The sequence below is a fragment of the Aythya fuligula genome, chromosome 4 (genome assembly GCF_009819795.1).
Source record: "Aythya fuligula isolate bAytFul2 chromosome 4, bAytFul2.pri, whole genome shotgun sequence".
Taxonomy (NCBI): domain Eukaryota; kingdom Metazoa; phylum Chordata; class Aves; order Anseriformes; family Anatidae; genus Aythya; species Aythya fuligula.
Genome location: NC_045562.1, coordinates 9615072 through 9638657, shown reverse-complemented (window position 1 = coordinate 9638657; position 23586 = coordinate 9615072). Strand labels below are relative to the sequence as shown.

The 23586-nt window shown below is 37.0% G+C and overlaps 1 protein-coding gene across 1 annotated transcript in view; it reads left to right on the top strand.

Annotated features, from left to right (window-relative positions):
- Positions 1-23388, top strand: part of SMARCAD1 (SWI/SNF-related, matrix-associated actin-dependent regulator of chromatin, subfamily a, containing DEAD/H box 1) — a 33932-nt gene extending 10544 nt beyond the window's left edge. The window contains exons 5-22 of the mRNA XM_032186564.1: positions 981-1070; positions 1679-1763; positions 3314-3696; positions 10347-10549; positions 11704-11794; positions 12956-13055; positions 14658-14717; positions 14929-15004; positions 15654-15789; positions 16728-16865; positions 17155-17250; positions 17975-18092; positions 18351-18472; positions 19588-19776; positions 20454-20572; positions 21543-21725; positions 22447-22556; positions 22840-23388. Of these exons, the coding sequence (XP_032042455.1) occupies positions 981-1070; positions 1679-1763; positions 3314-3696; positions 10347-10549; positions 11704-11794; positions 12956-13055; positions 14658-14717; positions 14929-15004; positions 15654-15789; positions 16728-16865; positions 17155-17250; positions 17975-18092; positions 18351-18472; positions 19588-19776; positions 20454-20572; positions 21543-21725; positions 22447-22556; positions 22840-22901 (2361 nt within the window). The 3' untranslated portion in view covers positions 22902-23388. The remainder of the gene's footprint in view (positions 1-980; positions 1071-1678; positions 1764-3313; positions 3697-10346; positions 10550-11703; positions 11795-12955; positions 13056-14657; positions 14718-14928; positions 15005-15653; positions 15790-16727; positions 16866-17154; positions 17251-17974; positions 18093-18350; positions 18473-19587; positions 19777-20453; positions 20573-21542; positions 21726-22446; positions 22557-22839) is intronic.
- Positions 23389-23586: the final 198 nt, after the last annotated feature.

The following is a 23586-nucleotide window of genomic DNA, read 5'->3' as shown; positions in this document are numbered from 1 at the left end:
AAATTTGTACTTGAGATTAGTAATGGGAATGCTTGCAGTTTTTTTAGCTCATGCTGAGAAATTTTCTCTCCGGGATAACTGGCTCCAAAAGCTAGAGCACGCTACATCCCTTTACTGGCTCTTGTATTTATCACAGCTCTTTTCCTAATGGTGCTGTGGACTCACTGAGGGAAGGAACCATGACCTCTGTTACCTGGAAGTACTTCTGGGTGATTTAGTTTGTTTCGTTTAGCTAAGTAAATAAGTATGTTGCTATCTTTGCTGTAGATAAGTAGACATGTAACCACTTTGCATTCAGTTCCTGGGAAGGAACTTGCTTAATTATATATATATATTTTTTTGAGTATGTAACAAAACAGCTTGTGGCATGTAGAAGTTTTGGCACTCGTTCATAAGAAACCTCCCTCTTTCCCGACTTAGAGTAGCTGTTAGTGGAGCTCATGTTGACGAAAACTTTTTGCCAAGTTTTGATGTGACTTTATGGTGCTTTGACACAGTATTGATTCTGTTGTGTTTTTGTTTCTTTTTGAAACATATAAATCTTCATATAAACACGCCAATTGACATGTTTATAGGCTCTGGCGAGTTAAATACTACACACATGTTAATCTCCTTAACCTCCTGAATGTTAACCCTACTGCCTGAAATATGCAGAAACACTACTAACTATAGTTTTTATTTTAAAGAAATAAGAACTAGATAACTTTAAATTAATTATGCTTTGGTATGTAACTTTGCACTGTATATGCTAATCAAATAAAGAATGCCAGTCTTTCATGACGGAAGACTTTCTACACTCTTGAAAGTTTTAGCTGTATTTTGAGTATTGATTGTGTATGAGGAATCACTTCTGCAACTTCAGATTTGTCTTAAGTGCTTTTGTCATTTGGAGTGACTTTTTAAGGTAAGCAGTATTGATTAGGTTTGATTTCTCTGTAAATTGCATTAAGTCTAAAACGGATTATTTTTTTTAAACATAGCTGGATGGGTCAGAATCTCAAAGACAATGGGAGAAGCGAGAGATGCTTGTAAAGAAGCTGCAAAATACATTCCCCGGATTGGATAAGGAGGTGAGCTCATGTCTCCTGATAACAAATCAGATTTTGATTTCTTAAGAAAATGGTAGCTGTCAGTAGTCCAAATGAAGCAGTCTTTATACCAGCAGTGCTCTCAGAAGGTTTCAAGGAAGGCCTTCACTGCTCCTTCCCTTGGAATGCAATTTGCTGTTGACTGAGAGCAGCTAGAATTAGTCAATGACTATACAGAACTTCCTGTCCAGATGGCAAGCCCGGCCTCTTATATGGGGAAAATCGCCCTCCCTCTGGCCCTCACCCCCCACAGAAGATAAGGTAATGTGTGTTGCAGTAGTTTAGTACCTGCAGATACTCAGCAACTGATCAGGGCCTTTTAATACTGTACTTTTAAATTGTTGGAAGCAAAGCTTGTTTATGTGTTCCCACCCTTTTGAAAAGTGGGGTGCAGGTCTGTGCTAAAGATGAACTGAAGGTTTTTCTACTTCTGATTTCCTTAATTTTGAGTCCTCTGATTTAAGGGGGTAGCGGAAGAGTATTTGCCTTATGGGATTAAAATTAAGTGTTCATATCTCAGTGTTAATATATAGAGAATTCTAGTTTTTGCTTATCTTAACTACAAAACAAAATTTCTCATCACTTACTAGGAGCTGAGAGATGTACTTCAGGAACATAACTGGGTGTTTCACGAAGCACAGGAAGCTCTGAGAGTATTTGCGGAAGACAGTGAAGGTAAAGACAGATTTATAATCGGTTTTATCCCAAGACAAAACAAACAGGCTTATAGTATAAATCTTTTCTAATGTCCAGCAATGACAGTCGTGACAGCACTACATCTAGAAACTTTAACTGGTACTTGAAAATAGTATTGAGGAAGGGAAGATAGAGGTAAAAGAATGAAACTGGATTTTTCCTTTACTTTTCAGTATCATGATTTATCATTCTTTATAAGAGAGAATTATTTTTGCCTTTCTAATATAGGTTTACATAAGGAATTGTAATTACTTTTATCATAAAATATATTCTGAAATGTGTCAAAGCTGACACTTGTTCCCCTTCCACTTCCTTAAAAATAAGTTTTTTTTTTTTTTTTTTTTTTTTTTTTTTTTTTATAACTTGAGTAATTTGTAATTCAGTAACTGCCAATATCTGCATAGGTGACATGTAACATAAGCTTATTTATATTTTTGAAATACTTTTTAGTATAGAAGAATACTAAAAACAGGCATTAAACTATGCAACCAACATGTAAATATCACTACATTTGTTGTAGTAGGGAACAAGAACTCAAAAACTGTGACCCCAGGTAAATCTGCGCATTAGAACTTAAATACTGTTTAATGAGTTGATGACTTTTCAGAGTGTTACACAGCTGTCAGAAATGTGTCTGTTTTGCTATATCAGCTGTTTTCAGTGCTCTTGGGGATAGGATACTATTCTTAGTTCTCTCTACTTGAAAGGAATCCAATTATCCATATGCCTAAGGTTGGTTCCTTACCTTCTCGATAACCAGAAGGAGAAACAATAGATCCTGGGATTGGAGTCGCTCACTAGCAAGCTGGGGTTGGGCAGAAGAAAAAGCATTGCAAGTGAGATGCTGGGGGGGGAAAAATCCTTCCTGAAAATGAGTTGCCCACATGCTGTTAAATAATCTCCATCTTACTTCAAGGCAGTAGTGTTTTTGTGGTATGAAATACCTAGTTCTTCCAGTTTCTTTAGCAGGTGCATGTTTGTTTTTTGTTTGTTTGTTTGTTTGTTTTTTACCCTGCATTTAATGCTTCACTGAGATGCCTTAAAACAGAAGAATGTATAATTTGGAGGGGTGGAGGGTGAAAATTGGTTTATTTACTGGAATCAACAGAATTCATTTTTGGCAGTTGGAAAGAGTGGGACTGGTATCTCATCCCAGTAGTATTATCACAACTCTTAAGCTATAAGAGGTTGCTCTTACCTCAAAGCTTCTGCAGCTCACACATACAATGTTGTGTTGCTCTTCTGTGTTCTAGGATAGTTGCTCAAAATGGTGTGCTATTTGAGCAATATACAAATTAGTGTTGTTCACCTACTCCTAGTTAATACTATTTACATGTTTTAAACAGACTTGAATGGCATTTGCTGCGCTTTTTTCCCTTCTTGGTAACGCCTGCTGTTGAGGCGCTGTGTTGATATAAAACACAATTTTAATATTACATATGTGACTTCATTTTGGAAGAGCAGTAGTTTTTAATTTGCCCTTAACCAGTATGTGTTGACTTGTTGCCTTCTCTACACCACACCTGTAGGCGTGGAATTTCCTTCCAAAAGTGAAGTTTCGGACTGGACCAAAGTCTCTGCAAGCAGCAGAAGTGATGAGAATAAACAGAAGTTGAAGCGGAAATCTTCTGGGAGGGAGCAGAACGGCTTTAGGAAAAAAAGCAAAAGTGTTTGGAGCACTAAAAGAGAGATGGAAGACTCGGAGGACGAGTCAGGTTCCGAAGAAGGTGGTAGCTCCCTTGACCAGGACTACAGCAGTGGTGACGAAGTGATGGAGGATGGTTACAAAGCTAAAATCCTTAGCTTCCTGCAAGATGCTTCCCCCAGTGAACTCACGCTGATTCCCCAGTGCTCTCAGAAAAAGGTTCAGAAGATAATAGCGCTCCGGCCCTTTAATAGTTGGGAAGCTCTGGTAAGTCTGCATTCTTGTTTTAATATCCCCAGTGTGCCTAGAGTCAAGGTGTCTTCGGTCTAGAGAGGCATAGATGGGTGGCCTTAGCCTGATTAGGCTAAAATACTACATTCATTGTAAGCCAATAGCATTTCAAACAGTGTCATATGACCTAATTTTGAATGAATTAAGGGGTGATTTTGCTGAAAAACTCAAGCTGATTGGCTGACATTACTGTCACTCACTTTTTAGCGTAGAAACTTGGTTGATTTCACTGCAGAAGAAGAAATTAGAGCTTTCATTTAGGAAGGAGGTGTTTGCTAGCCTGTTCTGAGCTGTTTGAGCTGAAAACCCATGCAGAAGACGAGAATGTGGCAGAACTTTTACTGCAGCTACTCTAACAGCAGCAGCAGCAGCTTCAAGGGTAGCTCCATGATGAAGATGCCAGCATGGATATTTTCAGTTTTAGACAAGGAACAGTCATTGTCCGTGTTTTGTTCTTTTTTTAATCTGCTTCAGCTTTGTCTCTAGCATGGTTTTGCTAGCTAAGCAGCGCAGCCATTTTTTTAATGGAGCGAGCTGCTGTGTTTTTATTAACAAAAGGTAAAGCATCAGAAGGCTAAACCACAATCCACAACAGAAGAGAAAGCAATAGCTCTTGGTAAGTAGATTATCTGCTGTCACTGGGATGTTACTTTCAAATGTTTCCCATGGTTTGTTTGTTGCCTTCACCTTTCATGCATTTCAGTTAACTGCAGGACGTCAGACCTAATACGGGCAGTGTTCTAATAAGAAATTTGAAGTGCGTTACGGCAGGCTGTCTTGGTTTAATTATTAGTGCTTTGAATTTTAAGTCAATAACTGTGTAGGCCTTCTTAAGGAGTAATTGGTACGTGTTTTTTTTCTTTCAACCAGTCTGTGTTTTGAAACCACCCCACTAATAAATACAAGATCTGTTTATATTTCTTTAGAGAAGAATATGATTTCTTCGATATGCATAAAAACAAATAATAAATGTTATTGTGTGTTTTACCACAAAATAGCAAAAGTTACTAAAAAAAACTTTCAAGAAAACAAAATGATCTTTGTAAGAGTTGTCTTGCAAATGGGGGAGATAAGAGAGAGATCCTTGAAAAAAGAAAAAAAACGAGGTACAGATATGCTGCAAAAAAAAAAAATCCGTTTTGCCTCAAGCCTTTGGCTTCTTAGAGAACATCTGTCACACGGCAGTTCCTTTCTAAACTTGTTGGGTTCTGCCTGAGCTTAATTCTCTGCAGAAATATTTGCTACAGGGCTCTTATCCTTTTCTCTGTGTAAAATATTTAACAGAAAAACTGTATGGGCCTGTTCATGTTCCAAATATTTCTTTCATAAAAAATTGCTGCTGTCAGCAACCACATGTTTGTCTAGTGTTGTGAATACTTGCCCAGAGTAGAAGTAATTTGCAGGAAACTTCAGCAGATGTTTAATATCAGAGTGATTTAATTGTTTATAAAGATCCAGTAGCTTAGTGACCCAGCATTTTTCCCTACCAATTAATAGAATGGTAGAAAAATGTAGAGGGTTGGTTGTTTATAGCACTGAATAAATTGACTTAATTTTAAGGTATATTTTTACTGTAATAATATCTACTGTAAAGATACTGTAAGTTATTTTGGTAAAACCTTTGTAAAGCACTCAATGTTACTGTTATTTAGGAGAACAGAGGAAGATCTTAAGGCTCTCTGCCTGAGGTGAAGATTAATGGCATTAATAGGAAAGCCTGTTCAGAAATTGGATGACTTATTCCAGGAAAACTTAAATTAAAATGCTAATCTTTTTCCAGGCAAACCTTTTAAGTTGCCTTAAGACTCTTTTTTTTTTTTTTTTTTTTGATGGATTTAAACAGATTTCAAACTTAAGAAATTACTGAGAATACTTGGAATTATTTAAATATCTGCTGTAAAAATACTTAGGGCAGATGTTTAACTTGATCTAGTGATGCTTGTAATGCACAGGAAAAAAAAATGATTAAACAAGGTTCTTAAAGTAAATGAAGAGAGCTGAAAATGTCTTTACGCACAAGAATGAATTACTTTGGCAACTTCTAAGTGCTCGTGCAGTAGATCCACTGTAACTTCAAGGAGCGTAGTTTTATGCAATTTTCCATGTTAGAGATAACACTCCCAGCTAGTTTCCTATCAAATACCATCTTGCATGAGTGGTGCTTGGATATTTCTTGGAGGCTTTAGCTATCTGTTTCTTCATTTGTAGTATCAATGGTTTTCTGGGTGAGTACTTGTGACCTCCCTTGGAATATACTGTGTGCCTAACGAGAATAGGAGGTTGCATATATTGGGATGCTTGTTTTCCTAAAAAGTGTATTTCTGAGTCAAAGTGTGTTGCTTTCTGACTGGGGGGTATCTAAGAGCGTGGTCTGCTATTGTAGAACCAGACAAAGCATGGAGCTAAGATAAAAGAGGGTGTGATGCTGAAATTGGTGATCTTGAGGAGCAGTTGAGGGGCATCTTCTGGGATGGGTCATTAGGGATTGTAGCACCGGGAGAGCAGGTGGGTGACATGGGGTAGACAAGCTAAAGGGCTGCCAGCAGAAAGAGGGGTTGTGGGGACTAGGAGAAAAGGGAGGGAGGAGTATTGAGGACAGGTCTGTTTGATACCTGATGCCTTTCCTTCTCCTTCTTACTCTAAAAAACTCGGTGATGAATTATTCCTATAACTGCACTCTTTTTCCAAACTGTTCAAATTGGCTCATGTTGGAAATGTCATCCTCAGAAAACAGGTTATAAACCATGATCACATAACCAAAATACCTGTAGGTGTTCAGGGTGTGTGTGAAACAAGAGAGAGACCAAAGACTGGCTAAAAAGGCCAGAAAGAGCCTATCTGAGCCTTCTGGGTTTGTTGTTTCTTGCCCTGTTGTGTTTGTGTGATACAATTTCATGTTGATTCTTGTAACTGTGGACATGCATACTGGAGGGAGCTTAATGCTATTTTAGTTTCTTATTTTTAAGGTTTTATAAGTAACTGCTTAAATTTCCTCTTTAGCGTTGTCTCTAATTGCTCTCATTTGCAGTCTTACAGTTTCTGTCCCAAAGCAAGCCATCTCTTTTGGTAATGAAAGACCTCAAGTGATGACAGTAGTTTTAAAAGAACTCAAAATTCTTAAGGAATACATGCAAGTTATACCAATGACACTAAATATTATGCGGAAATTTTGACATAGCACATTTTAGTTGGTCATTTCATTTGAGTCATCACCACCCCCTAAAACGTAGACTTATCTGTCATATTCTGTTTGCTGCTATAGTATATGAGGTAAGAGAGAAACATCCCCAGGGAGGGGAGCTTCAAATCTGCTGTCATTTGTTGTTCTGTTTGGCTGTACGTGTACAAACTCCCACAAAAATGAAACTAGCAAAAAAAAAAAATCCAGAAGTCTTGCACTAGAAGAAACAGAGTGGACGCAACAAATAACATTGGGTCAGAAATGGCTGCTGCTCGAAGTGAAATGGGGCTTTTTTTGATCTAGGTTGAGGCTGTCTTTTGTCCTTACGCAGTGAAGTGAAATCCTGAATTGCCTTCGCGTGTTCCAGACTGAAACTGAGCAGGCTGCCAGTGTGGTTGGTGGTCGTTCACCCTTGGGCACTGCTGTCACGCGGGATCACCACGGGTGTTTGCTCAGGTGTGCTGTGGAAGCTTCCATGTTCACGTGCCCACGATGGCCTCAAAGTTTTTGGACCCCTTTGGAAGGCAGGGGGTGCGAGCCCCTAGTCACCCAAAGGCTCTCCGCAGCTCTACTCACGTTGTACGTGACAGCATAATGCTGTTTTTCCATGTGCAAACCAGTGGCTAAATTTTTTCTTGTTGAAACTTGGAAATGAATGTTAACGTGCTGATGTGAAATAATAGAACTTTTTAAATAACAGATGGCTTCATTCTCCATGCCTTCATTTATAGATTACAGGATTTAGATTCGTGCCAACCAGAGCTTTAGGCATCAAAACAAATGTTGAAATTTTTTAATCGCCTATTAAAAATCATGTTCTTTGCAACTGTTTATTAAGAGATGTCTACTTAGAAAACTTTTGCACAAGTGTTGACATGTGCCTTTAGCCTGGTTTAACCTATGACTGTTGGTAATTTTTTTTTTTTCAAATAGACAAAATCACAAACGAACCAAGACTGAACACTGTAACTGAGGACTGCCAGTAGAGGGCATTGCTCACTGGAGTTTTCTGGAGTCAAACCACGACCTGCCTGTACTGGTCATTTTAACGAAACTGGCTTTTACTCTGCCATATTGATCACTTAATGCATAATAATTGTTCTATGTTAACCCCTTCCTTTTAAGAAAGGAATAATAGGAGGATATATTCCTGTTAAGCCTTGTGCTAAGTTGTAATAGATGCAGATTTTTCTGAATTTCAGTCAGGTGTGGTTTCACACACAGGGCAAACCTGTACTTCAGTTTCAATAAAAGAATGGCGACTCCAAAGGTACTTGTATTCTTCAATTCTTAGAATTTGTTGATGAAGGACTGTGATAAGGAGTCATAGGGGGGAGAAAAACGTGTTTTCATAGAACGATTCAGGTTGGAGAAGACCTTTAAGATTGCCTACTCCAACCTTCAATCTAGAAGTGACAAGTCCACCGCTAAACAGTGCTAATGTGTTCTATATCTACGTGTTTCTTGGAGACTCTTTTGAGTAGTTGAGGATGGTGGCAGAGCAGTTACACCACTTAAAGGTCTGTTCTCAGCCAAGACGGGAGAAAATACCTACCTTTTATTTAAGGAATCAAAGTGTTATGGAAAGCAAAACGTCCTCATGGATCAACTGCGTGTTTCTGTTCTCAAGCAGTCGTGTGCTTCAACTTTGTAAACCAGGCGTGCTCAGGAGTTAAGGCAAACCTCGTATTAATGGGTATTTCCATCAAAGATTCCAGTATTTTGACTCATCTGCCAGCTTGCTTGCTGTGGCATTTAGAAAATGTATTTGTTTTGCAGAAGGGCAAGTAAGGTTCAAAAAAAAAAAAAAAAGATAATATTGACTTCAAACATACATGTGCTAAAGAAAGCACACAGAACGTTGCTAAAATCTTGTCAAAATGGTGGTGCTATCATTGAAAACTACCTGTAAGTGCTAATGACCAGGTTGTTTTATGCAAGATTACAAAGAAGGTAGTATTCATTGCAAGGAAAAAAAAAAAGTTTAAGTGAATCTGAGTTTGATAAAGTACCTTAATGCTGTTGTGGTGTGACCGTGGCAGGCAGCTGAAACACAGAAAGTAGCTCTGACCCCGCATGCGCACACACTCCCCCCCCAGCAGGGAGAGAGAGAGAATTGGAAGGGCAAAAGTGAGAAAACTCATGGGTCAGGATAGAGAGAATTAACTACAGAAAGCAAAAGCAGCACACACAAGCAAAGCAAACCAAGGAATTGATTTGCTACTTCCCACTGGCAGGCAGATGTTCAACCATTTCCAGGAAGGCAGGGCTCCATCGCGTGTAACAGATACTTGGGGAGATGAGAGTCGTAACTGCAAATGTTGCCCCCTCCTCCTTTCCACCTCAGTTTTTGTGGCTGAGCAGGGTGTCAGGTGTATGGTGTGGGATACTGCTTTGTTCAGTGTCCTGGCTGTGTCCCTTCCCAGCTTCTTGCCCATCCTCACCCTCCTTTCTGGTGTGTCAGTATGAGAAGCTGAAAAGGCCTTGACCCTCTCTAAGCACAGCTTAGCAAAAACTAAAACATTGGTGGGTTATCAACACTGTTTTGGTCACAAATCCAAAATGCACAACCATACAAGCTGCTGGGAAGAAGCTAACTCTGTCCTAAAACGAGTACACACAAAAAAAGTGAAGAACTGAAAGAGATGAATCTAGTCTTGGCTGGTTTTCTGAACATGCCAGTACTTGGTGACTTAAGAAAAAAAAAAAAAAAAAGTTTTTTTTGGAATTTTTTTTAACCCTGAAATCTTTATTTGTTTGTTTTTTTTCACTCTGCCCACAATGGAATTGAATGTTCTGTTTGAGATACAGTTAGATCTGGGATTTAATAATGCTCGGCTGTGGTTGGATGCATAATGAAATGTGTGTTTTTCCCTACTAAGAAATCTACTACTATCTCCCTACTGTCAGTTTTTCTGGGTTTGTATTTTTTTTTTGTTGTTGTTCATGCATTTTTTTGTTTGTTTTTTTGTTTGTTTATTTATTTTAACAGGTCTGTTGCCAACCCCTTCTAGGCCAGCATCAGTTTTTTAATAGCCTTCCTCATATCTTGGTTTGCTTTGATCCTTATGTTATGCTCATACCTTGTGTTTTTAATATCTAACAAAGATAGCCAGAGCTGTTCTGTATTAATCCTTGGTATGCTGCAGGTGGATAGAGGGAAGAGCAACAGCTACACGAATCACTTCATTTTTCAGGGCATTCCAGTAGAACAAGGAAGTGCTGAAGTGCTTTGTCTCTTGCTGTTCTAAGAAAGATTAGGGGAAAACTTGCTGAAAGCCTAAGGAGCAAAACATGAGTCCTTCTGTGCTGGCAGCACTATCTTGTAAAGCTTTGTGAACTGAAAGATGATAGGCACAGTGCTGGGAGTTGTAAACCAGTGTTTGATCTGCTACTTCCCTGTCTGATACCAGCGTTCACAGTATTTTGTTCTTTTGTTTTGCAGTTCACAAAAATGACTAAGACTAGTGGCTTGTCAGAAGACATTGTGTGGAATTGCAAGATCCTGCTGAAGGAGAGGGACGTGGTTCTCAAGCTCATGAATAAATGTGAAGACATTTCAAATAAACTAACAAAACAAGTAACTAAAATTACTGAAGATGGAGGATGTGGATGGAACATAGAGCAGCCTTCCATTCTGAATAAGAGGTGTTGTTATTTGTTAAATATTTGAAAGGGTGTTGGATAGTAAGCTGTGCTTGAACGTCAGGATTTTCAAAATTGTCCCCTCTAAAAGCAGAGTTGTGTTTGCTCAGCAGCTCTCAGGGATCTAGCCAGGGATGCACGTGCAATGCTTGAGGGAGTGCAACAAATGTTTTCGGGTGCATCAGGAAAGATGATAAGGATTATGAACATAAAATATGTAACAGTGTAATGGCACCAATTTTTTATGAATGTAGAATTTTAAGTGATGAGATTGCAAGTTGTCACTGTCTTCCAGACAAATGAACAAACAAAACTGCTTCACTAACAGAAAACCTTGTGTGTCAGATGTCAAATGATAAATAATCTGAGCAGACTTCTAAAGGTTATCAGCTGCACTGGGGACCTCAGTCAGAAAGTAGATATGCAAAATGATCTGGAACTCTATATACAGTGGGGGGGATGCCCTGGAGGAAAGTGTTTCTTCCAGGCAGATAAATTGGTAATAGAGAGTTGAGGAGGTTTGGAAATAGGTGACAGGCAGAGGAATGGGATGGGACAAATTTTTGAAAAGGTTAGTAAGTGTGGAGTTGCAGTGGCCAGAGAAGAACCTAAATTAGGTTTTGTAAGGTTTAGTGGTAAGTAGCAAAATAATTTTTCTAGAGTGAAAATAGAAGCAGAGAGGGAAAGGGAATTGTGTGAAGGGAGCTTATCAGTGGTGGTTTGTTTTGTTTTGGTCTCTTTTGGCAAAAAATGCTACAGTAGGCGATTTGGTGGAGTGTTTTGTGGATTGTGTGTGTTTTCTGTTTGGTGTCCACACTGGCAGTAATAACTATTGCTTCATATTTTAAAAATTACTGGCTGTGTAACGCTTTTTAACTGGTTGTCAATCACTAATTTAAAAGAAAGGATTTTATTGTAGTGTTCATTTTGATTGTTTAACGCTTATGAGAATTCAGATGCACTTCTTAGTTCAGAGATGCTCTTTGGTGTTCAGGTGATGAATTAAATAGTTCATGGTTTCTCTCTGGATTGGAGTAAAATACAGGCAGCATTAAATTTGCCATACTCTAATGAACATAAGTATAAAACTGTTTCATGGCAAAACAAACAAAAGATGGTAACATGGTAAACCTGAATTATTATTATTTTTTAAACAGTTTGGAACTGAAGCCATATCAGAAGATTGGTTTGAACTGGTTAGCACTTCTTCATAAACATGGATTGAATGGTATTTTGGCTGATGAAATGGTAAGTGTGAAACTGGTTATTTAAGGACTGTTGAAAGTATTGTAAGTGACTTTGTTATAATCTGCTTAGGACTTGGAAAAAATGAAAGAATTTGTCATTTATTTTTAGCTAACACGAATCACAGTTTCTCCAAATGTTTCCCATATTTTTTTTTTTTCAACACAAGTAGTTGCTGAGCTCTCAACTTGAAAGTAAAAGGTAACCTGAGATTCATGGACAGTGATAATTACAAGTCACATGATGTCATCTGATGGAAAGGAACCAGTTTGTACCACAAGATCATCCTTGAACCATTTATTTTCATAGCTCTGTGCAAATAAATACCGTTCACTCTGCTTGTCCAGCGTTTAGCTGTAGTGAGCCCCTATCTTCTGCATTTCTACATCACCTTGAAAATAGTTAAATATATGGGGGGAGAGAGGGGGGACAAAAACAGCACAAGCCTTTCCTGCTTCTCCAGCGTTTTGACCATATATTGTCAATATGCCCCTCGTGAGTTACAAAATTAGAGAGTTTTGTTTGAGGTTTTGAGTGTCAACTGATTTTAATCCTGGCTGTCTTTCGTGTTGTGATAAACTGAGTGAATAGATTGATTTGCTTCACTAAGCCATAAGCAGCGTTTCGCAATTTCTGTGTTTTTTCATACCTGTTAGCACCAGTTCATTCTTACTTTCTGGTAGAGAAGTTAAGATTTCAAATCCATGGTGCAAAAGATAGTAAAGTGAGCACTGGTAGAAATGTAAGCATGTTGCAAACAAACGTGATTTCCCTATTAAATTTCACTTTCAGAAATAGCTGAACTGTCATTTGCATGATTGGTTCAGATGCAGGGAAATGGTGAGTTTCCAAATGAGCTGTTGTCTGAACCACAGTTTCTTGAAGATTTGAGGGATGAACTAAAATGAAAAACTTCATGTGTGATGCAGGTTAATACCTGATGCTCAGATGTTGAGCTGAAAAGATAATTGAGTTTGACTGGAGCTGTACTTGAGAAGGAAATGTCTTCCGAAAATAATGCTGATTGATTTTTTTTCTTTGCAGATCTGTAGTCTTTAGTTAACACTGACTACAGTGTAATCATCTTAGGAATATGAAACACTATTATGTTCTAGAGACTATAAATTTTGTTTAAATTGATTTTATTTTTTTTTTTCCTCCTAGGGCTTAGGAAAAACAATTCAAGCTATTGCATTTCTGGCTTATCTCTACCAAGAGGGCAATAGAGGTCCCCACTTGATAGTCGTGCCAGCTTCAACATTAGGTAAGTTGTAAGCCTCAAAATTATTCTTTTTTTTTTTATTATTATTATTATTTTTTTAAGAAAGAGACTGTGGAGGTAACTGGATGGGCTGTCAAGTGAAGATAACACTTTCATGAAAGAAAACAGTTTCCTTGTGGTGTGATATTCAACTCCATAAATCATCTGAAATGGAATGTAATCTGTACTAGAGGCATGCTTGTACTGAATTAATTAGAGCATATTAAATAAATCCATGTTAAGTCTGTCTGCTTCGCAAAACAAACAAACCTGCATGTTACAATTTGATCTTGTTTAGCTAAATCTTTTACTGAATATTGGCTGAAATTTCTAGTCTTCAGATGGTGCTTCATTGCATTCAAAATATTCAATGCCTTTTTCGTCTTTGCATAGAATCTTTAAAGGCAGATCAAAATCCTAAAACAATTAAGCTAATAGTGTGTTTTAATTGTGTTTTGGTTGTTTAATGACATCAGTTGAAAGTACAAAGAATAGAGTGGAAAAAAATACATCAAGAAAGCTGATGAGTTTTAGGATAAGTTAGTTCTTTGGAGTTAAATTGTGTTTATTGAAAAACTAGGAAAAAAAGCAGCAATTTTAACTTAGGAAGAAAATACTGCTCTTAATTTCTGAAGCCAATGCATTTTTTTTAACGCATCAGAAAAGTTGTTCAACATCACTTCGAAATTGGCATTATTGGTATGCTTTTAAACCTACCAGAACCCAGGTTTTCAAAATCCAAGGTGTTGTAAATGAGTGTTTTTGTGAAGTGAACTGTAGAGGCTTATAAACTGTAGTGGCAGCTTGGGCAAGCCATTATTATTTGATGCTGTCAAGCAGGTAAAGCCTGGGAAGCGGTCTGTCTATAGTTTCTCTGATACTTTTCCATTGAGGGTTCTTTTCATCCCTAGCTTGGGTCCAAGTGGCATTTACCAGAAATCCCCTTCCTCAGTGGTTTGTGATTGTTTGAGACTAACCCTCACGCACAGTGTACTGTAAAGCACTTTTCCCTTTGGCCTGATAACATTATCAGTGGCTGCTTTGATGGCTGCACACCTGGGACTGCATAGAGTTAGGAAGCTTTCCCAATTCCCAGAGGCATCGTATTTCCTGATGAAACACTTCTAAATGAAAACGGTCAATAAATTAAATGGTTGCTTCTTGAGGAAATAATGTCTGGGGGAGAAATCAGGCTAAGAAGTAATGAAATGCAGTAGATACTTGTATTATTTTAGACCTGGTAAGGTGGTGGCTGTAAACCATGCATATTTGATTTCAGCAGGAGTTTGGAGTGTAATTTAGTTAAGCAGTAGGAAGAGTCGCATGAGAAAGGTTTATTTATGTTATTTTCGAATTGCTGTATAAAACTTCTGAAACCTCTTGAAGGAAGACTCTAATGGTTCCTGCTTTGTCAATTGTTGATTGCTTAATTTCCCTAAATGCTACCATTTCTCCAGTGTTTAGAAAGCAAATTCTCTCAAACGTTAAGAAGTATAAGGGATTTGCATTAAGATCAGGCTTCTGTTTTAATGCTGAGGTGCATTTGGAATTATGTAAGATGTGAGTATAAATAACCTTGTCTTTTTTTTAAATGATGTCTTACAGATAACTGGATAAGAGAAGTTCATCTGTGGTGTCCTGAACTGAATGTCCTTTTTTACTATGGTGAGGAGTGCAATTTAGAAATTAATCCAAGGATACAGTTGGTTCCATGTACAGCCTCAGCAGACATGAGTTGTTCATAGAAGCATTATTTTTAAGTAACTGTTTAAATACAGATATTTAATACTGATAGTATTCCTTTATACCATCTTAATTTTTATATGCATTAAAATTAAATGTAGTTGTACTCATGTAGTGTTTTGTCCTTCTATAGGATCCCAGGAAGACCGGAAACATCTCCGGGCAGACATTAATAATAAAGTTGTAGATTTCAATGTCATTGTAACTACGTAAGTACAATAGTTTTAAAAAAAAAAAAAAAAATTAGTTAGCATCTACTGACCTCTAGTGGTATAACAAAATTAGTTATCTGCCAGTTATATTTTACTAAAGACCATGAGGTTTTCCTCAGTCTTTATGCGTGGTGTTTGGCAAGAGCCAAAGGCAATTGGGGTTATTTTTTTCAATGTCACTTAACGAGGGGTGTGTAAAGCATGTTGACCTATCTTTGCTTTGCATGTGAAATTCAGAGAACAAGTAATGAAAAAGCAATGTTTAGAATTCGGTAATGGGAAAAGGAATTTCATTTTCTTTTCAAGTAATGATAAAAAGATGTTTATTAATGCTGTAGCAGGTACAGTGTTTTTGTAAAAGTTTGGTATGTGTCTTGTGACTTGGAAAGTGTTGCAAAAAGCATTGACTGATAACTCACATGGCTGATTACTTCAAGGCAGCTGTAGTTTAAGGCCCCTTATGTTTCTTTCTGTAACTCTTAAAATTAAAATTATAATTTATATATTCTATATACTAAATTATATTATATATAATATAATATATATATTTAGTACATGTATATAGAACATAATGTAGTTGTGGTAGCAGAATGTTCATGTTAAATTTGCATTTAATGTGCGTTTTTATGATGAATTCTTCTGACAGGTATAACTGTGCAATTAGCAGCTCAGATGATCGAGGACTGTTTCGCAGGCTGAAGCTTAACTATGCAATTTTTGATGAAGGTCATATGCTCAAGAACATGAGCTCTGTACGCTACCAGCACCTTATGACAATTAATGTAAGGGACTTAGTAATAACCCCCTCAACAAACAACTCTTTTTACTGTTCTGTCATTATGGGTAGTGGGGAAACAAAAGAAATATTGATTTTAAAAGTCATAGATAGATCGTGGTCCAGAACTTCGTGATGTGCAGGTGATGTTGAAATTTCAGGAGTAGATCCTGCATTACAAGCTCTTTCAAGGGAAACGAGTTTCCAAAAAAATGTAGTTAATATCTTAGAGCATCATTACAACTAGAGTAGTAGTTCAGTTTCACTGTTAAGCAATTTTCCAGTTTAAGCTACAGTAAAGATTATAAAATTGCTATTCTGAAAACAAAAATGACTCATATAAAAATGTTGTAGTATATAAGGATGTATTCTGATAGGACTACAAAGGAAAAGCTAGCTTTAAAATATTTTTTCTTGTAGCTTGCACCCTAAGTTAATAGCATTTAAGAGAAAATTGAGTACAGCCCTTTTTCTAATGACTGATTTAGCGCTGTAGTATTGGTACAATAATAATATCCTTACCACTTGAATTACTACAACTTATTTTTCAATATTTTTGTTAAATGCATTTTTAAGAAGCTGATCTCTAAGACTTTAAATTGTGACATGTACTTGCAATTCAAAAGTTGTTCTTAAAATATTCGATTTCCTTAAAGATATGATATGTGGGCAATGAAAAAAAAACACAGGGATTTTCTTACATCTGAATTACGCTTCTTGAATAATCTTAAATTGATCTGAGGTCAATTTCCCACAGATCGCCAAAATATCTTGTTGACTTCACCAGGAAATAGTTCCATGAGATTTAAGTATATTTTAAATTTAAATAGTTACAATTTAAGTTCACTTTCTCAGTTCTCCATGAGCTGTGTTGCTTCTTCTAATACTATTTTTAATCCATTTGACTAATGTTTGTTATTACTATTTTTCACTTCGGATGAATAGGCAAAGAATCGCTTACTGCTAACAGGAACTCCGGTTCAGAATAATTTGTTGGAATTGATGTCTCTCTTGAATTTTGTCATGCCACATATGTTCAGTAGCAGCACTAGTGAAATCCGAAGGATGTTCTCTTCAAAAACAGTAAGTGTTGTATATTCTTTTCTCCAAGTTAACATTTTTTTTTTGCCATACTTCTGTGTTGTTGATACCTTATGGAAACAGGTAACATGATTACAAAATCAAGAAAGGGAAACAATGAAATAAACCATTTCAAGTGGAAATATGTCATAACAAGATGACTCAGAATGTTAGGTTATATTAGATCTGTCTCTTATGACTCAGTTTCCCTAAAATCTAAAAAATTGACAGATAGCATTGTTCCAGCTGAAAATTTCAAAATGCAATTGAGTTCTTGCAATATTTTCTTTAGAAGAGTGCTGAAGAACAAAGCATATATGAAAAGGAGAGGATTGCACACGCGAAGCAGATAATAAAACCATTCATCCTAAGAAGAGTAAAAGATGAGGTAAATTTTATTTTTAAAATAATTGTTCCATAGCATCAAAAAGCCTGATGATTTTTGGGACTAACATGATTCAGTGCTGTATTTCGTCAATGCTAGTTTTACCTGTTTATCTAAGAAAAGCAGGAAACTTGAGCTACTCTTCATCTTCCAGGAGTTTGGAATTAAGAATGTGACCTGCTGCTGCAATTTGATATTTAGATGCTCAGTATTTGTTGACTGTTTGCAGCTGGGAATTTTAGTTAAGAAAGATCACTGAAAGATTATTTAGCGCACTAAGCAGTCAAGTGAGAGATGTCTTCATATTAAAATCCAAAACCTATCTGCTTCTATTTATAGTTGGATGTGTAAAACACTGGAAAACTTTAATAATCTGAAAAGCGTATGTATCTATATCTTACTGTGATTCTTACACACTTAGTTGTCAGTTTGAAAAATAAATTACTGTGATTAATAGCAGAGTAGCTTCCAAGTATTGCATTTGTTATTTTGTGTGTTTTTTGAGGTATGCAGGTCATGTTACTTGAGTAGTTTGTGTGAGATGTATAACCCAAAACACGTGCTTAATTTGTAAATCAGTCTGTTGACTCAGTTTCAGTTAGTAAAGTTGCAGCCAATGAAAGGGTGAATTAGAAGAAAGAGTACAATAGCTTAAAAGCAGGCTTGTAAGATAGCAGTCAGTAATTCCGTACAGTTTTTACATGCTACTTTTTTTTTTTCCTGTCAGGTCCTTAAACAGCTACCTCCCAAAAAAGATCTCATTGAATTATGTGCTATGTCTGAGAAACAAGAGCAACTCTACTGTGATCTCTTAAATAAGCTAAAGAAAACTATTAACAGTAACGGTATGTGATGGTGTTTCATTTGCCTTTGCTGCATTTCTTTTTCCATGCCTATGTTGCTGTTAAACGTGACTATAAAGATCTTTGCTTTCAAGAGATGTCTAATACTCATAGTGGCTATATTCCTTCTATAATTTTTTTTCCTAAGTCCAGTTAATAGGTGAAATATTAAATGTAAAGAATATTCCTTATAATATTCTGAGAAATAAAGATGCATTATATACCTGTGAGCTGCTTCTGAATATGTTATTCCTTTGACAGAGAAAAACTCTGATATGGGAAATGTAATGATGCAACTTCGAAAAATGGCTAATCATCCTCTCTTACATCGTCAGTATTACACAACTGACAAGCTTAGGACAATGTCCACACTCATGCTCAAGGTAAGGCGATGAGATTCAACACAAGTTCTTAATTTTAATTTAGTGCAGCTTAAATAGACTTTGTCAGTCCTTTGGTCAAAAGTGTGTCTTTGCAAATCTTAATTCATTGTTGCTGCTTTTTTATTTCTGTGTCTATCCAGTGCTCTGATCAAGCTCTGTATGTGTTTTAACACTGATTCTTATATCAGGTGTTAGAATGGAGAGAACAGTTCTGGGACTGCAGTCATCTCTTCATTAGCACCCCCTTAATACTTCTTCCCTCCACCCCAAAACTTAAAACCAAAATACTTATGAAAAGGTTTTGGGAGGACACTTGAGTATATTGGTATTTGTTGAGTAGCAAGAAATCTAGGCTATACAGAAGTAAAATAGGGAATGTAAAATAAATACTGTACTATTAATTTTTTTCGTCGTATGGCTGGGGTTAATGCCTGTGGAGTTTGGGGAAAATTGTTGCTGTTTCTAAAGTACAAACAAAAGAGAATTTGGACATGCAGCAGGTACTTAAGGAAGTTGCAGCTGCCTTTGAGTATCTCCAGCTTGTTTAAAAATAAAGCCAGACAGGACTGGGGGAAGGGGAGAAGTCACCTATTGGTTTATGAAGGATTTTTGTCCCCTTTTTATTCCTGCTCATACCATCGTACTCTCCAGATGTGGCTTTTCTTTTCCTCTTTCTTCCAGGCATGACATCCCTCTACCCACCCTACATCTTGGGCTGGGCTTCCCATGTCTTCTACCATCTATCCAAGGATTGGATCTCCCTTTTAGGGAGTTGCCTCTTCAGGGGAAGAGATCTGATACGGGGGTGAAAGATCATAGGGCTTGATGGGAACTAGGTAATGACTGTGGAGGTTGAGCATATACTTCTTAGTTTTTGGTAGTACAAACTATTTTAAAAGCTGAATTGCAAAGTAACAATCCTCTACTATAAACCTGGGGTTCTAGACTTCATCTTTTGTTGCTTGCATGAGCCATGCTCTAGCATTTGTCCATGTCTAGTTGTGCTACTTTGTTTTTGTTCTTTCAGAAATTTTGGATGTAATTTTGTTTGTATTTTCTAGTCTGCTTAGCAAGGTTGTGTATTGCATTATTTCCCTTCATTTTTTTGCTAATAGGAACCCACACATTGTGATGCAAATCCTGACCTTATCTTCGAAGATATGACAGTAATGACGGATTTTGAACTACATTTGCTTTGTAAGCAGTACGCTAATGTCAGTGACTTCAAGTTAGACATGGATCAGATCTTGGATTCTGGAAAGTTTAGAGCACTGGAACGTATTCTGTCTGAACTTAAAGAGAAGGTTTGTAGTACCAATGGCTGAAATGTCCTTTCCTGTCCGTCTAATGGCCATCTCTAAAGAACTGTTACCATCTGCTCACAAGTAGCTGTATATGCAGGCCAGTTGCTTTTGTGCGGAGTATTACAGTGACTTAATGCGTGCGCAGTACTGCAGAACGGTACTTAATACTTGTAACGTGTAGTCCTACTTGTGCATTTATATAAACAACGAAGTTACAGAACCGAAATAAGAGTTCCCATTCTTCCAAGTGTTCATTCTGAGTTAACACAACAGCTGCTGTATCGATGGATAGTATTTCCACATCCATGAGATTTGAGTCTGACTTTCTTCTGGCAATTGAATAAGAGTGTATTACACTGACTCAGCATATGTTGTTGTTTTAATGTAAACAAAAGAGGTCACTGCTGTGAGTCATCCATTCAAACTGGCTAATTCTGCAAACAAGCATGTAGCATAATACTTCAGAGGATCCTGAATTTGCACAAGTGTGTGCTATTTGATGCAATAGGGTGCCACTGGTCTGTATCTTACAGAAAGTGGCATAAATTTAACATCTCTTTAATGAAAGTAAGTAAACACACTTTTTTTTTTTTTTTTACACAAATGATAAATCTTTTCTAGTTCATCATCTGTAATTCAAGTGTTTAAAAGCTTTTATTTTGCTTTGTCATTTCCAGGGTGACAGAGTTGTGTTGTTTAGCCAGTTTACCATGATGCTGGATATCTTGGAAGTTCTCCTAAAACATTGGCAACATAAGTATATTAGGTTGGATGGAAAAACACAGATTTCTGATAGGTATGTCACTCTTACTTTCTTTTACTGAAGATGAGTGAAGAAATGGATGTATGTGTGGTAGGAGGATGTGACATAACACCCTGGATTTTCTGAGGTATACATGTAGAATTCTGCAGTGGCTGGGAATTGGCTCTAGTTAGGGCTTTAATGTTAAATTTCCGATTGTGTTAGGGTAAGGCTGAAAGGGGAGTTTAGATGATCCGATTACCATTGTAGCACATCCAAATGGTAAACTTGCATCTTCAGCCTTAAAAGATGTTTTGATTTGCTTGTGTGTCAGGATGATGTAACAAAAGCTCACCTTTAGAGATTCCTTTGAAGTGTAGTTTATTAAAGCAGACAGGTAAGCCCCTTTCATTCTTTAGGACAAACTGTTTCCTTTGTCCTTTCCTTTGTTCTCCTGTTCAACAGCTGAAAATGTTGCAGTGGTTTTCTTGTATTCGAGCTGCGATAGTTTTCAACTCTTTCCTGTTCTGTGACTTTTTGGAGATACTTTTGCTTTCTTTTCAAAACAAAACTTTTTTTTTCTGTGATATTACTTACTTGCAGCTAAAATCTCAGGCTTTCTTGCTCTGTGATGTGCAGTTAGTCACAAACCTGAATTCTTTTCCTGTCCTGTGCCCCACAGATCTATTTGTTTTGCATACTTCAGTCCTCCCCACCTTTTTGCACCAGCTTGCTTATCATGTTCCGTGATGGTAATCCAACATTTTTGTCCAAGTTTCACTTCATCCTTTGCTATCAGGATGTCACTCTCAAAGTATGTTTCTTTGGTCATGCCTGAGGATAGTTGGTACCCTTTATGTCTATCTTTGGTATGGTTGGTACCCTTTATGTACTTCTGAGTTGCTTTGCAATACCACTGGCCTGTTTTTAAGGAGATCATCAACTTAACTTCTTCTCTTTCAACTTGAGAGTGAGAGTGTTGTTTTTTTCTAAGGCCTGATACAAATGTTCTTCTGTTCTGTAGGATACATCTGATAGATCAGTTCAATACAGATATGGGAATATTTGTGTTCCTCCTGTCAACCAAAGCTGGTGGCTTGGGAATCAATCTGACTTCAGCAAATGTTGTTATTCTTCATGACATTGATTGCAACCCATACAATGATAAGCAAGCAGAAGATCGATGCCATAGAGTAGGTCAGAAAAGGTAAGACTTCTTAATTATAATGTTTGTTTTTCTTGGAGGCAAGCTCTCAAAGCAGGACAATATTTTGATTTTAAAATTCCATTTTAAGCAGAGACTTACGTAAACCAGCTCTGGATTGCATGGGAGCATAATTGTCTTACAGTTAGAGTGCTTAAGCAGGAATTGCCTTACAATTAAGTGGTGCAGACAGAACGAACCTTAACTGCATCCTATTCCTTTATCAAATTCTCTATAACTTAAATTTCTGGTGCTAGAAACTGGTGTATAGGAATGCAGATCTGATGTCTTTGGAAGTGGTTAGCAAAGCTCTTCGTCATCTTCCAAAGATAATGAATCTCTAAAATGCTACACTGTCCTGAAAAGTGAATCAATCATCTGTTTTAGAATCCTCAGTAAGGAATAAGTTGTTGTGGGCAATAGAATGTGTTCAGTAACAGATATTTTGACAGTAGTATGGGACAAGGAGAAGTTCAGTTGTTTCTATTAGCACAGGTTTTTGAGACCACATAGCCCCTTCTGGTGGCTGAGTGTAAGAGGAAAGAAGTTCTCTGGAAGTACAGAGCACAGATGGTCCAAAAAGAAAAACTAGAAGTTTGAGTATTGCCCTTTTAACCTCCTTGTTTTTAAACCACTGCCACCTGAGCAAAGGCCTGAGTCTTTCCCATTTGCACTAATCCAGAGAAACTACTACAATGTATTTATACTATTTTATGCTTTTTAGAGAAGTGAAAGTCATAAAGCTGATCAGTAAAGGGACTATTGAAGAATCCATGCTCAAAATCAGCCAGCAGAAATTGAAGTTAGAACAAGATATGACTGCAGCGGATTCGGGTAAGTCTCCTGCTCATAATGATGTCCGCTTAAGTGAGTTAGGGAGATCACTGAAACATATTATTCTGAAAAACAAGATCTGTGATTCAGATAAGACGATTTTGGTTTACGTTAAACTAGAAAGATGTATTGTGCTGACTTGCTGTGCAGTTGGACAGGAAGTGCTCTTGGAATCTGACACACAAGTCAATTCTAGATGCTTACAAGTGAGGATTTTGTACAGTTTTGGTATTCCAGACTTTTGTCTGAACACTAAACACTAATGCATGTTTTTATCCTTCAGGAGAAGAAGGAACCATTCCAGCAGATATAGCCACATTATTAAAAGCCTCGTTAGGCCTCTAAAATGTAAATATGTTGTGGAATTCAAGGAAGAAAGGTAACATTGTACCCCAAGAACTCGTTCATAAAGTTCATGGTCACCAATAATGTAAATTTATAACTTTTTATAGTTTCTTCATTGTATTCCTCATGGTATTGATGATTTTTAACAGCAACAGCATTCTTTTGATGCTTGAAAACAGAAATAGCACAAACGTGCCAACATCAGATGCTGAAAAAACGTTATTTTCCAGGACATTTTTTAAAATGGGGACCTAAGTAGTAATTGTTTTAACAGATCTGCTACTGCTTAAAATTTGTCAGTATTTTTGTAATTATTTCTACCTCCAAATATATATATGAAATGACTGTCTGTTTCACTGGATTATGCGTGTAGATTTTTTTATATGTGCCTTATTTGACAATGCTCGAGTCTGTTTCTGCTTGTTTTGGTTCACTTGATGTACTGTACTGGTTTTGTACCAACTTGTTCAAATAAAAACTCCATCGATTAACAAAATGTTTTCATTTTGTGGTTATTGTGGGATGGGGGTTGATAAACTTGCATGTTATGTTTCCTTGCGTGTAATCCAAGAGGCAGCTTTAAAATGAGCTGGAATGCTCTATTTGACCTGGTGTGGCTTTATCCAGTAGTAGATAATATACATGTAGTAGATAATTCGTTATACTCGAATCAAAGTTGTGATAG